The 19,562-nt window shown below is 40.0% G+C and overlaps 2 protein-coding genes across 4 annotated transcripts; one reads left to right on the forward strand and one right to left on the reverse strand.

Moving 5' to 3' along the window:
* Positions 1 to 1,066: 1,066 nt before the first annotated feature.
* Positions 1,067 to 8,015, reverse strand: LOC311025128 (V-type proton ATPase subunit C 1-A-like). Its single transcript, XM_084027869.1, has 13 exons — positions 7,864 to 8,015; positions 7,226 to 7,386; positions 6,542 to 6,609; positions 5,480 to 5,565; positions 5,102 to 5,196; positions 4,784 to 4,875; positions 4,514 to 4,612; positions 4,308 to 4,376; positions 4,097 to 4,189; positions 3,782 to 3,875; positions 3,240 to 3,337; positions 2,961 to 3,087; positions 1,067 to 1,715 (listed from the first exon to the last, which is right to left on the reverse strand). Exons 2-13 carry the CDS (start codon positions 7,355 to 7,357, stop codon positions 1,617 to 1,619), a joined length of 1,152 nt encoding a protein of 383 aa, XP_083883995.1. The 5' UTR covers positions 7,358 to 7,386; positions 7,864 to 8,015; the 3' UTR covers positions 1,067 to 1,616.
* Positions 8,016 to 11,406: 3,391 nt separating this feature from the next.
* Positions 11,407 to 19,521, forward strand: LOC311024011 (antizyme inhibitor 1-like). 3 transcript variants are annotated; one of them, XM_084026192.1, is made up of 12 exons: positions 11,407 to 11,570; positions 13,179 to 13,300; positions 14,613 to 14,823; positions 15,036 to 15,209; positions 15,592 to 15,764; positions 16,106 to 16,240; positions 16,368 to 16,449; positions 16,839 to 16,913; positions 17,240 to 17,405; positions 17,600 to 17,715; positions 17,990 to 18,210; positions 18,331 to 19,521. In XM_084026192.1, the coding sequence occupies exons 3-12, from the start codon at positions 14,722 to 14,724 to the stop codon at positions 18,443 to 18,445; spliced, it is 1,359 nt and encodes a 452-aa protein (XP_083882318.1). In that variant the 5' UTR covers positions 11,407 to 11,570; positions 13,179 to 13,300; positions 14,613 to 14,721; the 3' UTR covers positions 18,446 to 19,521. The 3 variants fall into 3 exon arrangements, with proteins under 3 accessions (XP_083882318.1, XP_083882317.1, XP_083882319.1); XM_084026191.1 differs by lacking the exon at positions 11,407 to 11,570 and adding an exon at positions 12,209 to 12,410; XM_084026193.1 differs by lacking the exon at positions 11,407 to 11,570 and adding an exon at positions 12,209 to 12,410 and having other exon boundaries at positions 17,993 to 18,210.
* Positions 19,522 to 19,562: the final 41 nt, after the last annotated feature.

Below are 19,562 nucleotides of genomic sequence, written 5' to 3' on the forward strand. Positions count from 1 at the left end.
ATCCATGTATCATATTTTACAGTTTGTTGTTTGTTGTTCAGTGATTTTGATTCAGCATGTTCTTGTATAATATAAATCTTAAAGTAATGTCATACTTTGTCCCCTGTGCACCGACCGATCCAATAACTGACTCTGACTGAACTGAATCATGCAGTTTATATCTAACACCTGAGAGATGGCTGTGTACTCCGATCATTGTGGAATTAAATGGATGTCAAACTGAATTTGCTTGGGAGCTCAGTGCAGTTTGCAGATTTACCATATGACTTTCTTTCAGTTACAGAACTTACATACAGTTCAGACACTTAATTGTATGCGGATGAAAAATAACTACATTTACTCGTACTGTACAACTTTGGTAATTGCACCTCATGGGACTATTTTCATTTTACGTCACGTTAATTGGAAACATACATTTCTCACACAAAACACATGATCACTAAAATATATTTGAGGTCAAACTTTCCAACAGTAAGTGTCCTTAGATCCTTTTGTTGTGATATGACACTATAAATCAAATGTAATTCAATTAAATTGAATGTGAAGTAGTTCAAAGTGGCTCTACCTCAGCCACATGCCAATAATGCATCAACTGCAATGATACACTTTGCAGTAGCATTTGTACTTTTGATATTTTAAGAAAGTGTTCTGATGTGAGGACCTCATCTAACGTGCCTGTGTGGTGCCCTCTGCTGTCGGTATCTCAGCGGTCCTCCAGGTTGAAACTCAAGTATTTGTCTTGCAGCTATGTGGTTTCCTGGAGGAACTGTCCTTGAAATTGCTTGCGGCTCCGCATATGATCATGCATCATCACAAGGCTTCACAGAGGATCTCTCTCTTTACAACACAGAGACACTGCTTACATGTTATTCATTTCTATCTCACGACCATCACAACGCCCACAGCATATTCAGTTGTATTTTTGACTTTTCAGAGAGTTCTGGCCAATGGGGGTTTCAAACTAAAAGCAAAAATAAGTATCGTGATATGTGTTCAATCCAAATAGAATCATAATATTATTAATTGATATATAGGGTGAGCATTTAATAATCAGTTCACAAATGCATACGTTTAAGATGATTTATTCAACAATCATATTTATTCAAATCAACGGCTTACACAATACTCTGATAAAGATCTTAATTGACAGCAAATATACACAATGTGACACAACACACACACACACACACTTGTTTCAAATCTTTTTTACAAAGTCTGCAATCTCAGAAACACATCCCAGATCTGGTTGCCGTGGGTTACAGAGATAACATTGCCCGTTATGTAAACACAAATGTCTGAACACCGATAGAGATGCAAGATGTATAAATACACATCAGCACACATGGAATGACAAAGTAAATGTACAACTCTTCAATATGTTTTATTTTATCCACGTCACAAAACAAAAGAAGAAAAACAAACTGTAAACAAAAACAATAATTAAAAATGTCTTCCATTTTGTTGTAAAAGTTCACCACAGGGAATGAACATGCAGCGTTGTCATTCAAGCAGCTGGTGGGGAGAGGTGAGGAGACAGAGAGCGGGGGTGAGGGGAGGCGAGGGAGGTTTGATCCAACTTATACAACACACGACATGAAGACAAAGCGGGGAACGCGTTACACTTTAAAGTCCAGCATGTTGCAGTCGATCTTGTAGTAGACGTAAGGATAATACTCCTGCTGGCTCAGGTTGAGGCCTGGGATGTCCATCGCAGACTGATAAAAAACAAAAAGACAGTTGAGGAGTGTGTGTAAGCAGCCGTTTCCATTACTATTGAAAGAGCCCCACCCAAAACAAAAAACATAGCAGAATTTAAAACAAAAAGGCTGATTGTCAACATCCCAGGCATTTACTCCAAACTTTCCATCCATCCATCCATCCATTTTCTACCGCTTATCCTGTATTCAGGGTCGCGGGGGGGCTGGAGCCGATCCCAGCTGTCATTGGGCGAAGGCAGGGTACACCCTGGACAGGACGCCAGTCTATCGCAGGGCCGACATGTAGAGACAAACAACCATTCACGCTCACATTCACACCTACGGGCAATTTAGAGTCATCAATTAACCTATCCCCATCCTGCATGTCTTTGGACTGTGGGAGGAAGCCGGAGAACCCGGAGAGAACCCACGCTTACACGGGGAGAACATGCAAACTCCACACAGAAGGAACCCGGGCCGACCCGGGGATCGAACCCAGGACCCTCTTGCTGTGAGGCGAGAGTGCTACCCACTACACCACCGTGCAGCCCACTACTCCAAACTTTAACATTGAAAATAAAAAGTGTCTTATCATTAACATATTTACACTGCCAAGAACTGTCATCAAATTCTCTAAAACTCAAACTTAAGTTGATGAAAAAAACTTGAACTCAACTTTATCAACAATAAGTCCTGATTTTATATAGTAGCAGTAATATACTTACGTCTGGGAAGTATCTTCCAATTTAAAAATAAAGGTATTTTCCTCCAAGTGTAGAATCATTATGGGCTGATATGAATGTGCTTGTATATGGATGTGCACAAGCGTGCATAGATACATGCAAAATTAAGCTAGTTTCTTCTCTCTTTTAGTTTGTTTTGTGTCCATTGGCCACATGTGTATCAGTTTTACCCGAGTTCTTTAAAAGAAAACCTAATAAAGTGTAAATAACAAACAAAGCATTGTTAAAAGACTGGAATATCAGCGACTACAGCCTCAATAAAGACATTTTTTGATATGCAAATACAAGTTCAAAGTATAGATCGTATGTAGCAAGGTTAAGGCCACTGTCGTTGTTGTCTCTATGTGCAGTAACCAGCTGTGGCCATGAGAGGGAGCACTGGTTATTCTCTGACACTGACTAGGAGAAATTAGAGAGTGCAGCAGTAGAGGCTCCATCGGTGTAATCCACATTGTAAATACTGATTCTATACAGAATGCACGACATACTCATTGCAGTAGTAGGACCCTTTAGTACTCACATCGATGATAGCAGCTGCACTGCTGTCCAGATGCTTGTATAAGTCATTGAGCACCTCCCTCAGCTTCTTCATGGTCTTCTTGCTTGGCTGCAGGAGCATGGCCTGGAAGTTCACCGGCAGCCCGTATCTGAAGGAACGCATCACATAAATACGCTCATCACTTTTCTTTCTTTAGGTTTTTTTTTTTAACTGTCATCAATGAAAACGAAGCAAGCAACTGTCAGTTTGTTAGTAGTTTACAGATGGGCGATATTAAGACTGTATTTCTGGTCACAGTACCTTAAAACCGATTCCACAAAGACCCTCAGTGCTTTAATATGAATCCATGCGATGAAGGCTTCACTGAAGTTCACTTTCAGCCATCGGACGAGTGGACCCTGCAGAGAACAGACCAGAGTTGTATCGTTTTTGGACGTGGTGCTCTTATAATCTCGTCCAAACGGGAGAATGAATTTTAAATGAATGAGAATGAATGGTCGACACGTCTCTAAGATAAAGATAGAGCTACATTCATCTTTCTGTCCTCATCCAATCAGATGAAAAACAACATTTCTAAAACAGGTGGATTTACATTATCCTCATGAAAACATCTGGAGTGCTAACTGCAAGTGTTCCTTGATATAGTATGTATATAATAGATGACGAGGAGGCCTTAAAGTACCCAGTGTGGAACTGAATCAATGAGTTTTAGCAGCAGAGCATTACAAATAAATCTCAGATAGAACACTTCAAACTACTTACATTGACAGTATTTGCAGAAAATAATAACAAACAAACTTGAGAAAACATTTTAAAAAGTATTTTCCAGTTCCATCTCTTACAAACTGCTTCTTCTTATCTGTGGAGAGCCGTGTCATCTCCTCTTTGTCCGCCTTCATCTCCTCTTCATTGTACTGGAAGTCTCTCACTGTGAATCTAGAAATAAGGTGCGGAGGACAGAAATCAGCATCATCTGAGCATCAATATTTCTGTGCGTTTAAAGATACCGATGTAGACCCTGTGATCACTGTGTAATTGATATTTTTAGCTGGAGCTATTTATATTTGCCTGACAGTCTGGCATCTGTTGAAATGTTCTCTCGCAGACACATTTCACACCTCTTGTCTATAATGATGAATGGTGTTAGCTCCTCTTACTTGTTCTCTCTGGCTTTGTGTTTGAAGTCATCGATGGCTTTCAGAAACAGAGTGACAGAGAACAGTCCACTGTCATGGTCTTCAAATAGCAGACTGGAATAAAAGACAGGTCATATAATAAAATCAATAATAAATATCATATAAATGATATATATTTATGTTATAGAAAAAAAATAACTATATATATATGCATACACATGACTTGACCTACTTTGAGGATCGAGGCACCACCATCTCAGCCAGTGTTTCATACATTTTCTGCCAGTCAGCATATGCAATCCTGAAAGAGCAGAGGAAGAGCAGATACTAAGAACGCATCACATTTCTCTTTCTCCTGAATTGTACCGCCACAGGGCTCTAATTCAATCATTTGCATGGAGACGCGTTTGCAATACAAGGAAAAAAACAAATCCTCACTTTGGTACAACCACCAGCAGAGTGATGAGGTACTCCGAGTCCAGTACAAAGTCTTCCTTCTTGACAATGTCAGCCAAGCTTCTGGTCAGCAGGCTCCCCCTGGTGGCACATAGCAGTGTTACAATAACACCAATGTGACACCGAGAAGTGTTTACTAAGCTTTACAGGGTCACAGTAACTTTTCAGAACGTACTGACACGTTCATGGAAACAGGGTCAAGGATCAGTGAGGTAAACTTATTTTGGTAGCATTGGATGTGTGATTACTCACGCATTTTTTCTTTCCAAGTTCTGTAGGTTTCCCTTCAGGTTGTTATACGCCGATGCTCTGGTCTTCAAGTCGTTGTCAATCTGACTTACTTGCTGTAAAAGATTAAAAAAACCCTTTATGATTGACAAATAAACTACAGAGTAACTTTAACATACATCGCTACACAGGGTTGGATGGGAATTAAAATCCTACATTAGAGCCCTATCACTGCCCATTAGGCTACATATGTAAGTACACACAATTTACAGAAATATCTGGACAAATATTGATGAACCTACATGCTGAAATCACAACTATATTACTAACTGAGAGACCTACCTTTGAGATGATTTCAGAGATGTTTTTAAGTGACTGTTTGATGGGATATTTTGCCATGTCCCATTGAAATCTTGTGATATAGGTGACAAGATCAACTGTAAAAACAAGACAACAAAAGACCTGTCAGGCTATTATCCGCTTGTTAATAGATTATTGTAAGACAGAAATTGGGTAAAGCTACAATTTTATTGCAGGGTGATTTCAGATCTGATCCATCGGATAGCTGTAAAGTGGCATTTTCTTAAGAGTATGGTGTATATGTATAACAACAGTGTGCCTTAAGTTGCTATGGTCCAGGTAACCTTGCTTTCATTATCCCACAGCTTTTTTTTGGTATTAAAATAATCTGGACACATTGTGTTGTGGCCATGACTGTACCTCCATTTGCCAGCAGGTTCTCTTGGACTTTGTCTCGACTGTCTTCCAGCACGTCAGCCATGTACTGAGCAACCTTCTTCACCACACTGTGAACAGCCAAGAGACATGAAAACAGCCCTTGCCAACACAAACCGCATGCACAAAGGCAGCGTAAACTGCACTTTCACCCTGCACATGCTCACACAACCACCACAACCTCATCCCCCAAACTCAACGCAAACACACATCAAAACCTTTCACATATTCCTGTCGAGGTAGTTTCCTGACAAGGCAATTTATAATATGGCAGACGTGCAGAGTTCAGGGTATTTAACCACACTGTTAAGCAGCACATCAAAGCAGAACTGTGTCTTCAGTAGTGATGCCAGGGAGAGACTGACAGCCAAGTCACATCTCATGCCGAAAAAGTTCATAAGAAAGCACATTTGCCACTAATATAAAAGAAAATAATACAAATCAAAATAATCAAATCAAAACATCAGTAATAGTATTAAACTACAGTGATTTTTACAGATATGCTGGATGGAAACTTCAAAAAATAAACCATATTAAAGACAAAGTGAAACCGTGTTGCAAGGCTGGTCTTTCTCACAGTCTTGGAAATATCTACAGAGGAAGCCAAGCAGAGCTCAGGCAGTAATGGCTGTGTGTGAGTTTTGAATGTCAATATTTCCAAAAGGCTAGAAATTAGACTCAAACACACTTGCGGCACATAAGTCATTGGGTATAAATATGACTAAAGACAGAGTTGCTGGTGTGTCACCCAACTGTAAATCGCCAAGTTTAGACGGAGAGGCCCGCTAGCATCAGGCTCCTGTGAAATTCCTCATTGTTTCAAGGTAAGCGAATGGATTAGGGGATGGTAAACCAGCTACATCAGAGGGTCAGAGAATGCTGCACAGGTTAGGACATTTTTTTTTTTTTTATCCATGTCCTTTAAAACATAGACCGCATTCAGCATGATTTTGAGAACCCTATAAAATAACATTTTAATCACTAAAATGACGACTCCTCAAATATTGCAATGTTCATTCCAGGTCAGAATACAGAAGATAAGCATACCCTTCAACAAAGGAGTCTAATTTGGCCAGTTCATCCGACAGCCCAACCAAGACATCTAGTGTCCCCACCTGTTTTTGAACACAAAAAAAAACAAAACATCAGCATATTATGACTTTTGAGTCATCAGTCCAGAGATTTGTGTCGTTTTGATGTGGGGTCAGCGAGGCTGTGTTTTAACAGTGACATCCAGGGGGCCCTATGTGCTTATGATGGCGCCTCTTTGTCTAGAGCCGCTCATGCATCGCTAACCGCTCCAGGAGAACATTACAGGCCAACGTGGCTGCAAGGTCAGCGGGGTTACTTCACCTTCGGCACAGAGGGGAACCGAACCAGACGAGCTGACCTGCTCTGTGGACGAAAAACTTCACCAAACCAACGCTTCAACATGCGGACAACGGATCTGTGTAAAGACTGCTTCCCATACACACAATCAGCTTATTCTTGACAGTGGATACATAAGGTGAGTGATTTTGATTTAAGCCTACTACTGCATGTAAAACCACCTTTAGTTCTTTTTTTAAATAGATAAAAAAAAAAAACTATGAATCATGCAAGAAAGAAAATTATGTCCACAATCTGCTATTTGAGTTCATAGATTAATGACCACAAAGAAATGGCCCCGTACTTCAGCATGAGAGGAGGTAGTATGATGTTCTGAGGAGAAGATCAGACACCTGTGCTAACCTTGAGATCTGGGATGTTGAACTTGTGGTTTGTGGAGAGGTTGTTGGTGCGCGTGGTGGCTGCCATCATTTGGTCCCATGTTTGCTGGCAGGTCTTCTCTCCCGGGGCAGAGATCAACCAAAACTCTGTCATGGTTACAGCTCAGATGCAGCTAGAGAAAACTGAGAGGGGGGAATTAATTTAGACTAATTATGCGCTGTTATAATACAGGTCAACACTTGATAAAAACATTGAGAAACGCTGACTTGGCTACAGCAAAGGTAAAGCACTGCGTCTCCTGTCTTTAGCTACACCTCAGCTCCAGAAAGCTGCTTGTGATGTCATCATGAATCGTCCTGACGTTGTTTACTGAGGAAGCAAACAAGCAAGCTAACGAAACCATGCTACACGAGCAACAGGAGCGCATCGGATGTTAAATTCCAGTTCAGGCTGACGTTAATATTTTTCCAACACTACATATTTTCATCCCATGACTTCTATTTCACGCCAGGGGGCCATAAATACGATTTAAATCGTACTGAACACAAACCAAAGCTAACTAAAACGATGGTTAAGGTCAGGCAGCATCCAGCAGGGATTAGCTACCACTTAGCTATCAGCAAACGGTGGTTATACTAGCGTTTGACAGTTTCACTCACCTGTGAACAAGAAATGTGTCCGTTAACAGTGGAAGATATGGCTGTTGATAGCGTTTCTATGGCTTGATCATTTTCATAGTTGCCATTCAATACAGTTGGTGAGGTCTCCTCCTGACAGCAGCATCAGAGTCAGCTGATCTGCCAGAGGAACCGGAAGGCCTCTCACACTGCTGCTCACCGAGGAGACTCGGCAGCGACCACAGCTGGCGGACGGTGGGTACTGCAGGGCAAGACACTGAAATAATGAAAGTGATTCTTGTGATTTTGCTGCTCAGCTTCAAGGACACTTCAGTAGGGCAGATGCCTGTGAACGTAAGCGATAGAGGTCAAGGAAATCAGGTGAAGGAGGGTCTTAAAAAATATACCAGAAAAGCCTCACACTAGAACTGTCTCAATATTGTATGAATGTTATGCAACATACATAGATCAGTAACACAGATGAGGACTTTATTTATCAGACTAGGGCAGATATTTCCAAACCACAGTCAATTCCAAGAAAGGCATATTAAGGTGAGGCAACATATTTAATTACTGATATGTAATTTAACCAAATTCCTTTATTACAAGATGTGAAAATAACTCCAGCCCAGACTCGAGCATCAGTCCACATTCAAAGTGCATTATTACCTTATTAGAGAAGGACATAGAGGAGCTTGGTTGCCAAGTCAGCAGCATTTGAGGCTTTAGAGTTGCTAAATTTAGAAAAGCCGGCTCAGGTTTCCTGACTTTGGGTGTCTCCTACACAGATTCTGAGGAAAACGCCCCCCAAAGGGACATGTTTATAGTTCAGTGGGTCTGGGGTTCATTGTTTGGGACACAATGGTTGGTCTGCCTGGAGCCAACCCTCGACATCAAACGGCAGGCCAAGTTTGCCCATGGCTGGTGAGAGGCCAGTCTGCTGGGACGTTATCAGGACAGACACACACACACACACACACACACACACACACACACACACACACACACACACACATGCCATAATCAATCAGTCTGCAGAACACAGACTGCTACTGAAAGTGCTGTGTGTGATCACCTTTTGTTCAATACAAGAGAAGAATGTTGTTTAAGAAATACATAGCACTAAATGGAAAAAATAGCTATTAAAAGCTTGATGAAATCCTCTCAGACCGCATCAACATGGTCCTGGCATGGACTCTGATAGCTTTCTGGTAACCATCAGAGCTCCTCTCATACATGATCACAGACTTAATCTAAAAATAATAATAATAATACAACATAACATAAGGCCTGGGAGTATTATGATGGAAAAGAAGCATTAAAACAGCCTCTATACAAGGCTCCCTGTTTTGCTTCCGGCACTAAACAACGCAAGATGACACAGGTTTGTCGCTGGCTCTCTCATGCGTTGCAGGAATGAAGGTCTCGCTAACTGCTTTGCATACACTGTCTCAATGTGCAAGTCACCTGTTACATTTTAACACGCCTGTACTTAGTTGGGTTTAGTCTGGGCATGCGTGTGTTCTCTCTGATGGTAGGATTTTCTCAGAAATAAGGTACTGTTACAGTGAACCACATATAATGAGTTATGTTATGAACTTATTTAAATGACATATTCTGCCATCTGTCTTGACAGAAAGGAAACAAGGGTGAAATGTGCATCATTTGTTCAGATTATGTTATTGTCTGGCCACCATGGTATATCTTGCTCTCTATCTCCACCACTTTGATACTATTGTTAAAAATGACATGTTCTGGGAAAGCCCAGAGAGAGGTGCTTCCTTTTCATTGGCATATTGTAGAACCAGACATGGAGACAATACATGTTTTGGGGGTGTGTCAAAGATTGCAATGAATTCTTTATCTATGTCCTTTCTGTCATAAAGCAGACATTTACTACCATTCTTGGATTGCGTCCCTCTTTAATGTGATGGCTTTTGCATATTAGTTATATTCCTGCAGCCAGTTGCTTTATATTACCCTGCTTAACATTCAGGTCAGTGAGGAAATGTTTGTTCTTTTTACTTAGCAACATTCTTTGGCCAAAAGACCTGCTGAGTGACTCTACAACACGATATTCTGTTGCGTAACACACATTCATGGTGGTTTAACCTGTCTCTCATGTCTGTGTAATGCCATTTAGATCTGACTGGGGACTTTTGGTCAGTTAGGGTTCATGCTGGGTCTTTCCTAAGTCTGTGTGTTGATGTAATCTGTTTGTAATATTTGCAAATAGGAATTCCCGCTGCACAATGCAGCCACTGGAGTATTTGCCCTCACAGTGGGTGGTACACACGTCTCACTGATGCATACCCAATGGCTGCAATGGCTATTATGATCCAAACAATGGAAATCAAACATTGTGCTTTACTGGAAGCCACTTCAGATGCTATGTGTGATTAGACTTATGTATACATAGTCTCATTTGGTGTTGCAGAAAACAGGCACAAAACACGGAACAGCTTTTGTGTTGTGGTCAGAGGAAAAGACGTGCCTCTGCAGCATTTACAATGGACTCTAAGCAATAGTTTTATTAGTGAAACAAATGCTGCTATTGTTTTTTTTCCCCAAGGAGTGCTCAAAACTTGTCGGACACTGAAGAATTTCACACAACACATCATGTACTATTACTTTTTGATTTGGGTCTGTCGGCTGGTAAATATACAGGGTTTATTGAACCTTATACAACCCAAATATGCGGATAAATATATATAATATAACCCTTTATATATAATAATATATATATAAAGTGAGAACAAGATTGTTCTATTGCAAGGATACATCTTTTGGTGACATTTTAATGAACTAAAAACAGTACTGCATGTTCTGGCACCTCAGTGGTGGAACAAACTCCCAACCGATGTCAGGACAGCAGTGGCACTTGCCGTCTTCCGCAAAAGACTCAAGACTCACCTGTTCAGACTTCACCCTCCCCAAAGGAGGACCTAGCACTAGTTTCTATGTTTTCGCTCTTACTTTATCGATGATGATATTTTGTAGTTTCTTTCTTTCGACAAATGTACTTATTGTAAGTTGCTTTGGACAAAAGTGTCTGCTAAATGCCCTAAATGTAAATGTAAATGCATGTCCCTGTCACTCTGTAACAATTCAGGAAGCAACATTGAGTGGCCAAAGGCTGCAAGACCCAGCTACAACTTGAGTGGATCATTACAACAGACACATTTTACACATTTTTTTTTAAATAAACATTATTTACCTAAATAATTTTAAGCAAAAAATCAACAAAACAAAAATGTATGACACAATGGTAATAGACACATGCACATTTAAATTAAGGATCTTATGGTTTTGAAGCCCAAGTCGATTTTGATAGTGTCAAAACAGCCCCAGAGAAAACCCTTTCCTTCTGTTCAAAAAACCATTCTGCTACTGTTAGCTGCTAATAGTAGCTGAGCTTTCTATGGCACCCTCCTCCTCCTCCTCCTCCAGGGTTGAGGAGGGAGACATGCAAATGTATCTCCTTGGTAGAAACACTGCCCCAGCCCCTGTATTGTCAGTGGCAGGCACAACTCCTCAAAGTCACCACAACAAAAGCAAAGGGACAGGAAAATCCAATCTGAGCTTGAATTTGAGGCAAATACATGCATTCATATGTATTACTCATTGGACTAGTGTTTTGCGACTGTTGATTTTGGCTACTGAACATAAGGAAGATTCTGCAGACTTTGTTGGGCAGTATTCTGTCCTTATTACTGAGCCATGGGAAATACAATGAAGACATAACACAGGTAATTATTTGGGAAACTTTGACATTGGCCAGGTTATTATAGATATAGCTTGCCAACCAAGGTGTGATTTTATTGTTGAAGATGCATTTGACTGTTTCTGGAATTTCTGCTTAATTCTGAAAATCGTAGAGGAAAAATAATGTAACAGCATAACATTACTCATCTGTACACTATTATTACTCTAATTATTATTATGATTACATTGATATTATGACCAATAATTATAAAAAATAAAATGTTATAGTTGTTATTATCATTGTTACAAGTTTTAGTTAGTTATTCTGATAATTAATGTCTTTGTTGATAAAAGTTCTGTAAATAAAAGTGTGAATTTGACAGCTCTAAACTCCGCCCATCTAAAATGTGTCAAGCTCCCTAAATTTAGATGAATCAGGCCGGAATATATGTTTATGAAATGTGTCATTAAATTATGCGAAATGTGAATGATCATTTCCAGAAAGAATACTTTTATCGGATCGATATTTCGGACATTTTGGTTTTTATTTCCACATTAGTGCTTTGCGTTACTAAATAAAGTGTTGCAATATGCTTGTTGATGTGGATTTTATTTTGATATTTTAACCGGATGTGTTACTGTTAAATTAGTTCTCACGTCTTCCTTGACGCTCCTTACTTTCGGTCTGCGTTGTTGCCCTCTGCTCGGTCGTAACGAATAATCCGTCCATCGACAAAACACTGGCCGCTGACCGATAATAGTTTGAGCTAACCCTCCATGTACATGGCAGTTAACCTTTTCTCTTTTTGTAACCCCACCACTCTTTAAAAATTCCGCCTAAAAAGAAAAAGCGTTCCGTCCCCTCTTTTGGGTTTCCAGCAGACGTAAGTAACGATAACCTAGCGAACCGCGTTGTTAGCTTGCTAATTAGCATGTTGTTAAATGAACTGGGTAACCTAGCGTTAGTTTGCCAACATCCATGCATACTAGCTGTAAGAGGTTAAAGATAACGTAATAATTAGCATCATTGTTTCTAAAGAAAATGTCTAACTATTCTTTTGTAAAACAATATTAACATCGTATGTTGCTAAGAAGCTAATGCTAATACCTAGCTAATGGTTTCGAAACGACGTTACAATAGCAGGCTAAGTAGCTGAAATTACTGTGACATTAGGTCAAAGGTAAAACATGTGTTTTTTGGGATTGGTAGCAGGAAGCTACTGATGTCCGCTGTGACTTCAATAGCAATTCATCAATTCTAACTGTCTACATTAGTCATGACTGCGTCAGTCATGACTAATGCTTCTGTTAATTGCATGTATTTTAGCTCGCAAATTGTGACATTTTAAACATTAACAAACAGCAGTTACAGAATATATCTGTCATAAAGCAGACATTTACTACAAAAACAACATTCAAAGTTAACCACTTTCATAAAAGTTTCCATCTGCCCTTTATCAATCAGCATTTGCCTGCTCAACAGCTTACCAGTGTTTCCTTTACCACTTTACATTTTTGATTGTACACATACTGCATCCATGTTAAGGTAGACTGGAGCATGTGTCAGTGGGGAAACGTGTGCTTCCCCCCAAACGTTTTCCCCTTTCAATGAACAATGACTATGTGCCCTGTCCTCCTTTGTGCTTTTGCAGGTGTATAACAACTATCCAGAGGATCTAGGGGCAGCTCTACACCGAGAGCCATTTGACTTCAACGCCGAGCCACCTTGGGATCCTAGCTGATAGTGGACGAGTTCATCCCAGGACTCATCCATGTGAGTACAATAGGCTTTGATTGAAGAATGAATGCATCCTCTTGAATTTGAAAGAGGATATTTTCATTTAAGAACTTATGCAATCTAATACATGTTTGCATTTGCGTATGTATGTCTGTTAAAATGGATATGCATTATTTTGTATGAATGCATTGCGACAAATTGACTGGAGTAATATAAAGATGTACCAACAAGCTGCATGTCACAGAAGCATCACAAACAGACCAAGAGTTATTTTAGACTTTGCATTTGAGATCTATTTTCAGCACTTCTATTAAAATAAAAGGGCGCTGTGTTCCAGACTGCTTTCATCTGTAGTTGTTTTTTTTTTCACTTGCTCTGATTTAGTTGCAATAAAAAAGAAAATTATTTGGTTATAGATATTAATCCTGCAAAGAGTGACTATGTTTTCAATGTGAATATAATTTATAACCCTGTCACATCTCATAACTTATTCCAAAGGGAAAATGAGTGACACAGTTGACCATTTTCTAAGTTGTCTTACATAAAGGCTTAGTTGCTTATTGAAGATATTATAGGAGTGAGTCATCTCTCGACCTCTTTTTAACCTGTGTTTCTGCAGAGGACTCACTCATTTAAACATGCACATTTTTAGTAAAATGCAAAAATGTAGCCTTCAAAACAAACAAGGAGGCACTGCAAATTTACTCTTGTCTTTCTGTTTGTTTTAGACTGTCAGTACATTATTTCTGCACAGTATTTCACATACAGCCGAGGAGTTAAAAGTATACTGAACATTTTTGGAGCAAAAGCCCTTGCCTTGCCACAGTTGTCTGCAATAGAGCAGGCTTTCTAGGCACATTGTTGGTCTCCCTATTTAACCTCCCAAAGCTACAGCCATGCCACATCTGGTCCAGGCCAGACTGCTGTGCCTCTCTGATGTATTGTGCAACATTACTGAAAGTAAAATTGTGACATCAACGCCGCCAGTATTGTACCTGGTTTAATGCCGTGAAAAAGAACCTTCACGGGTCACCAGCTCAGGGATTAATGGTGCTAAAGTAAATGAACTCTGTGCCCCAGACTCTGTTTTCACAGCGGCTCTTTAGAAGAATAGGCCTCTTCCACAAAGCTATCCTGTAATGTTGAGCATGCTCTGTGCTCTGATTGGTTGCTCCGTGAAAATTACTTGTTTGATTGGGGATCTCATCAGACAGGTTTAGGTCCCAGCTACTGAATAAATAGAAAAAGCTGGACAACATCAATTAATATGCATTATCCCAATATGATTGGATTGTTTTGCTTCTTAAACTTTGTGTGTTATGTTGACTTTTCTCATTTTCTTGTACAGTTTGTTGCATAAGTCTAGGACCCCAGGGGCTCGAGGGGGTGCGAGCAAGACCACTTCGGACTAGCCACGTTCTTTATGCCTGTCGGATTAGAAGAAAACGGTTGAGAGGATGAAAGGAATCACTGATGAACCACAGTATTCTGTTGGTCTACTGGAGGGAGGCACAGCCCTCTGTGATGTGATTGACAATCACATTTACGAACAAACTCTGGTAAGGGGTCTCACGACAGCAACATGTACATTCAGTACATACTGCTGAACCTGAATTTCTAACTGTCTTAGAAATGTCTCAAACACCTGTTACTGTATTGTTCAGCCTTGTTTATTACATGTAGTAAGGTAGTAAGTAAGACACACTTTTGCAGAAGCTGTTTTTGGTATTTTTTTCTCATTCGTCCATATGTATGTTTCATTTTTCCTCAGGCTGCCAAGAATGCATTCTTTGTAGCAGACCTGGGAGTTATAATGAGGCAGCATGTTCGCTGGCGAACCCACATGGCCCAAATCCGACCCTACTATGCTGTCAGATGCAACAGCAGTCCAGCTGTTATCGAACTTCTTGCTGCCCTTGGCACTGGATTCATTTGTACCAACAAGGTACTCTCTCACAAACTTGTTATATCTGGCTCAGTCATATTAAGCGGAAAATCGCTTAGTTAAGTGTTTTTTACAGGCATATAATACCTTTTTATTTTTATTTTAGAGGGTAAACATTCAGACCAGTTATGAACCACACCTTCCTTTACCGGAGCGTTTTTGTCTTGCACAACTCTTGGTCCACAATCTGTAGAATAGACATAGAGGCTCCACAAAGTGACCACTATACCTCAGCACCTACTGTTTTATATATTGTTTATCATATATTTTGTCTCTGGTAAAACATGTTGGATGGGCATGTTATAATGAAATGTCTGTTGACTACCCAGCCTACGATATATTAACAGAGAACTCTTCTAACTTTGTCTCTTTTGGGTTTCAGTCTGAGCTTGAGCTGGTCCAGAGCCATGGTATTCCCTCCGAAGATATAATATACAGCGGTGTTTGCAAACAAGTCTCCCAGATTAAATATGCTGCGAAGAATGGCATAGACCTCCTGGTGTGTGATAATGAAGCAGAGCTACGCAAGATTTCTCGCTGCCACCCCAGTGCCAAGTAAGTGATAAGAATTAGTCCTAGTGTGGCTTGAAAGCTGCTGCAACAAGTAATTAGCTTTGTGCAGTTATGTCACTTTTTAAAAGTAATTTGATCCTACAGGATTTCACCTGCATTATAGTATGTTGTTTCCCGTCTTCTGGCATTACAGGATTACCAAAAACAAAAGGCTTTATGTCAAATCAAGCTTTTTAAAATAATTTGGTCAAAGCTGCAGATATGTTGTGATTTAATGTGCTTGCTTCTCAACTCATTTGAGTCGTGCGCCACTTTAATTTAACTCGTCTGTTTTCTTTTTTTCTTCAGCAAACCGGTAACACAGAACCTTTTCTTTATTTCAGGCTGCTGCTACAAGTTTCAACAGAAGCATCTAGCCAGGACAATGAGATGAGCATGGCCTTTGGCTGTTCCCTCAAGGACTGCAGGCATCTGTTGCAGCGGGCAAAGGAGTTGGGTGTGCAGGTAGTTGGGGTCAGGTGAGGCCTGCAAAAATGCACTTTGAAGAAACACAGAGATGCAGAAGGACCACAACTTCTCTCTTTATCTCATCTCTCAGTTAAACAAAGACTTAACTGCCCCTTTTTTCTCATTTCCTCCCCACAGGTCTTACATTTCCAGCTCCTGTGAGGATGACCAGGTGTACGTTCATGCCATATCTGATGCCCGTTGTGTCTTTGATATGGGAGTAAGTAATATTATATATTGTGTAAACTTCGTGCTTATTGCACTGTTCAGTTCTGTGTAGGGCTGTCCTGATTCGTTTAAAGCTTCATTCATTTACATTTATTTAACAATAATAATAATAAAAGATTGACCAACTGTATCTGATAAATCACTTTATTTAAATTTAGGATTTTTTTTTATGTTCTTTTTTAAGGGTGACGATGTCATACAATATGACAACAGATATTTGAAGCTTAATCAAAAATCCAAATATAAATTTTGATTGAAAATATCCATTGCTTTATATCACATACTGTTATGTCTTGGACAACTGTGACAGCTCAAGAAACATTTGGTTTTGGTAAACTCTTGTGTTTTGGTTGCACATTAACAAGCCTCTGTCTGCCTCAGGAGGAAATTGGATTCAACATGAAAATCCTGGACATTGGAGGTGGCTTCAGTAGCTCTGAGGCCCAGCTGGAACTGGTCAGTATCTTATCTGATTTTTACATTCTAGATAAGGACACGCTGGGCAGTGTAATGTGTTTACAACCTAATAAGACTGGTTGAGAAATGTGTCATGATATTGATTTGGCTGCAAGCGTCACTTGATAAACATTGCACAATTATTTTTTTAAATGTACGGTGGTATAATTTTACATTGTGGAGCGGTTGTTAGGATACTGTTGTCAGTGCTATTCCCAGTAGTGATAAGCCCAATTAGATTTTTGATTAGATATTTTAAGTAACATTTTAAATGTGATTTTCAAAGGTCCACCCATTTCGGTTCCTAATTTTTACCACTTTTGCAGATCAATGGGGCAGTCATGTCTATGGTGGACCTATACTTCCCTCCTTCTACTGGAGTTTCCATCATTGCTGAGCCTGGCAGCTTCTTTGTGTCATCTGCTTTTACTCTGGCTGTGAACATCATCTCCAAGGAGGTGGTGGCACGTGATCGCCAGGACCAGGCACATGGTCAGTAGCACGATATATTCTCTTAGGATATATGCAGTGCACAAATAAAGATATTAAAGTTTATTTTAATATGACTGTCTGTATGAAGTAATTCAAAGAGAAGTACGCAAATCGTAATAAGAAACAAATATATGCAGCCAGTTTAAAAAATAAATCATTACACTCAAGATTTTGTCTACCATCTCTCCGAGTAGATGATCCATCTCCCAACGATGAGCCAGAGTTCCAGTACTACATGAACGAGGGAGTGTATGGATCATTTGCCAGCAAACTCTCTGACACGTTGATTCCTGCTCCAACTCTTCATAAGGTGAGTCAACAAAGAAAGTGTGTTTTCTTTGATTAAATACACACGTGTCACTTGAATAAGTGACAAAAGCTCTAGGCGATGAACATCGTTGTGTGTTTGGTTACTAAATAAATGTAATAAATAAATGAACCATAAAATCCCTGCTGTGTGTGTGTGTGTGTGTGTGTGTGTGTGTGTGTGTGTGTGTGTGTGTGTGTGTGTGTGTGTGTGTGTGTGTGTGTGTGTGTGTGTGTGTGTGTGTGTGTGTGTGTGTGTGTGTGTGTGTGTGTGTTAGCAGAACATGTGCATGGATACTCCAGTGTTCAGCAGCAGCCTGTGGGGTCCTTCTGGGGATGACCTAGACCAGGTAGTAGAGCACTGTCTGTTGCCTGAGCTACACATCGGAGACTGGCTCATGTTCACCGAAGCAGGGGCCTACAGTATGGGTCAGCCTCTCTGCACCACCGCTGACTCACCAGCACCTCCTGTATACTACGTCATCTCCTCTAGGGACTGGTAAGGAACTCGGTGGCATATTTACATTTGGAGTGTGTTGCAAAATCCACAGAAGAAAATAAACCGTGAGAACGTTTTCTGTGCAGATTTTGTTCTTGACTTGTGTTCATTTTCCTCCAGGTTTGAGATGCAGGACACCGGTGTCACCCATGAGGCTCCACTGAAGAACTTCTCTTTGGTCCCTTATTTCCTTGATTCCTGCCAAACAGAGGCTGCTCTGTCTGTCCCAGCTTAGCATCACCAGACTAGGAAGACTTTTAAGTTTCCTCTACTGATTTCTGCTGCTAGCTTCCTCTGGTCCACATTCAACTGGGTTGAACTGAATAGACTGCGCAGATATAGCTGGGACCAGGCTGAATTTATTTTTACAAACCCCAATGTACAGTAAAGTAAGGAAAACCCAAGTATATGATAATTAGTATGCAACAAAATGGATGACTCCTAAAAGACAGATACTTTTGCTTTGGGCATCCCATGGCACTAAACTTTACACTCATACAGTAGACATATAATTAATTTAAATGACTATATTTGACAATTATTGTATTAACTTTGTCTTCATCGCTGTTGCCAGTCTTGTAAAGTAAGATATGCATCCACGAGTGAAGCAGTGTATTTAAATGGAATCCCAGTTTTGAGATATTGTAGGGCACTTTGCTGCAAGGTGTGTATTTATGATTTAATTGGTTGTTTACTTAATTCTGTTGGGATAAGAGCTTGATTTCATTCTTACATTTATAATATGTGTGTTGTCCCCTGTGTTTTGGATGAAGGCTTGCATATGAAGGTGCATTTGCTCATCTTGTTTGATGACATCAATAAATCCAGTATGATCAGTGTGTAGTATCACCATGAAATCCTCTGCTGGAAACATGATTGATACCATCTGCGCTGGTGTGGTTGAGAAGCTAATGGCTCACTGTTGGGTAGCTTGCTCCCAGACTAGTGAAGGGCCAGCAGGTAACTGCCACACCACAACATAGCAAAGCAGGTTTATTTACAGCATGTGCCGCAGATGGGACAAGGGACGTGTTGATGGACAATGAATCGGCTGATAAGAAACAAGGTTTTCAAAACGATGAATTATAATTAATGCTAGAACACATTTTTGCTATTTCTATTGAATTTGATTTATTTTTCAAAATTTAGAAACTGATGTCAAACTATTATTTCTCAACCCTGCAAGTATACTTGCAACATGTGTACAATACAAGTAAAGTTGTCTGCCAATCTGTGTTTAAGGCATGATAAGAATAACTGCTGTATCTGTGCTTGTCAACGTGAACAGTAAAGAACACCTCACTGACTGGACTGTGAATCTCTGCGTGTGCTTTATTGTCATTAAGATTCCT

Source organism: Eutrigla gurnardus (assembly GCF_963514095.1).
Source record: "Eutrigla gurnardus genome assembly, chromosome: 14".
NCBI lineage: Eukaryota > Metazoa > Chordata > Actinopteri > Perciformes > Triglidae > Eutrigla > Eutrigla gurnardus.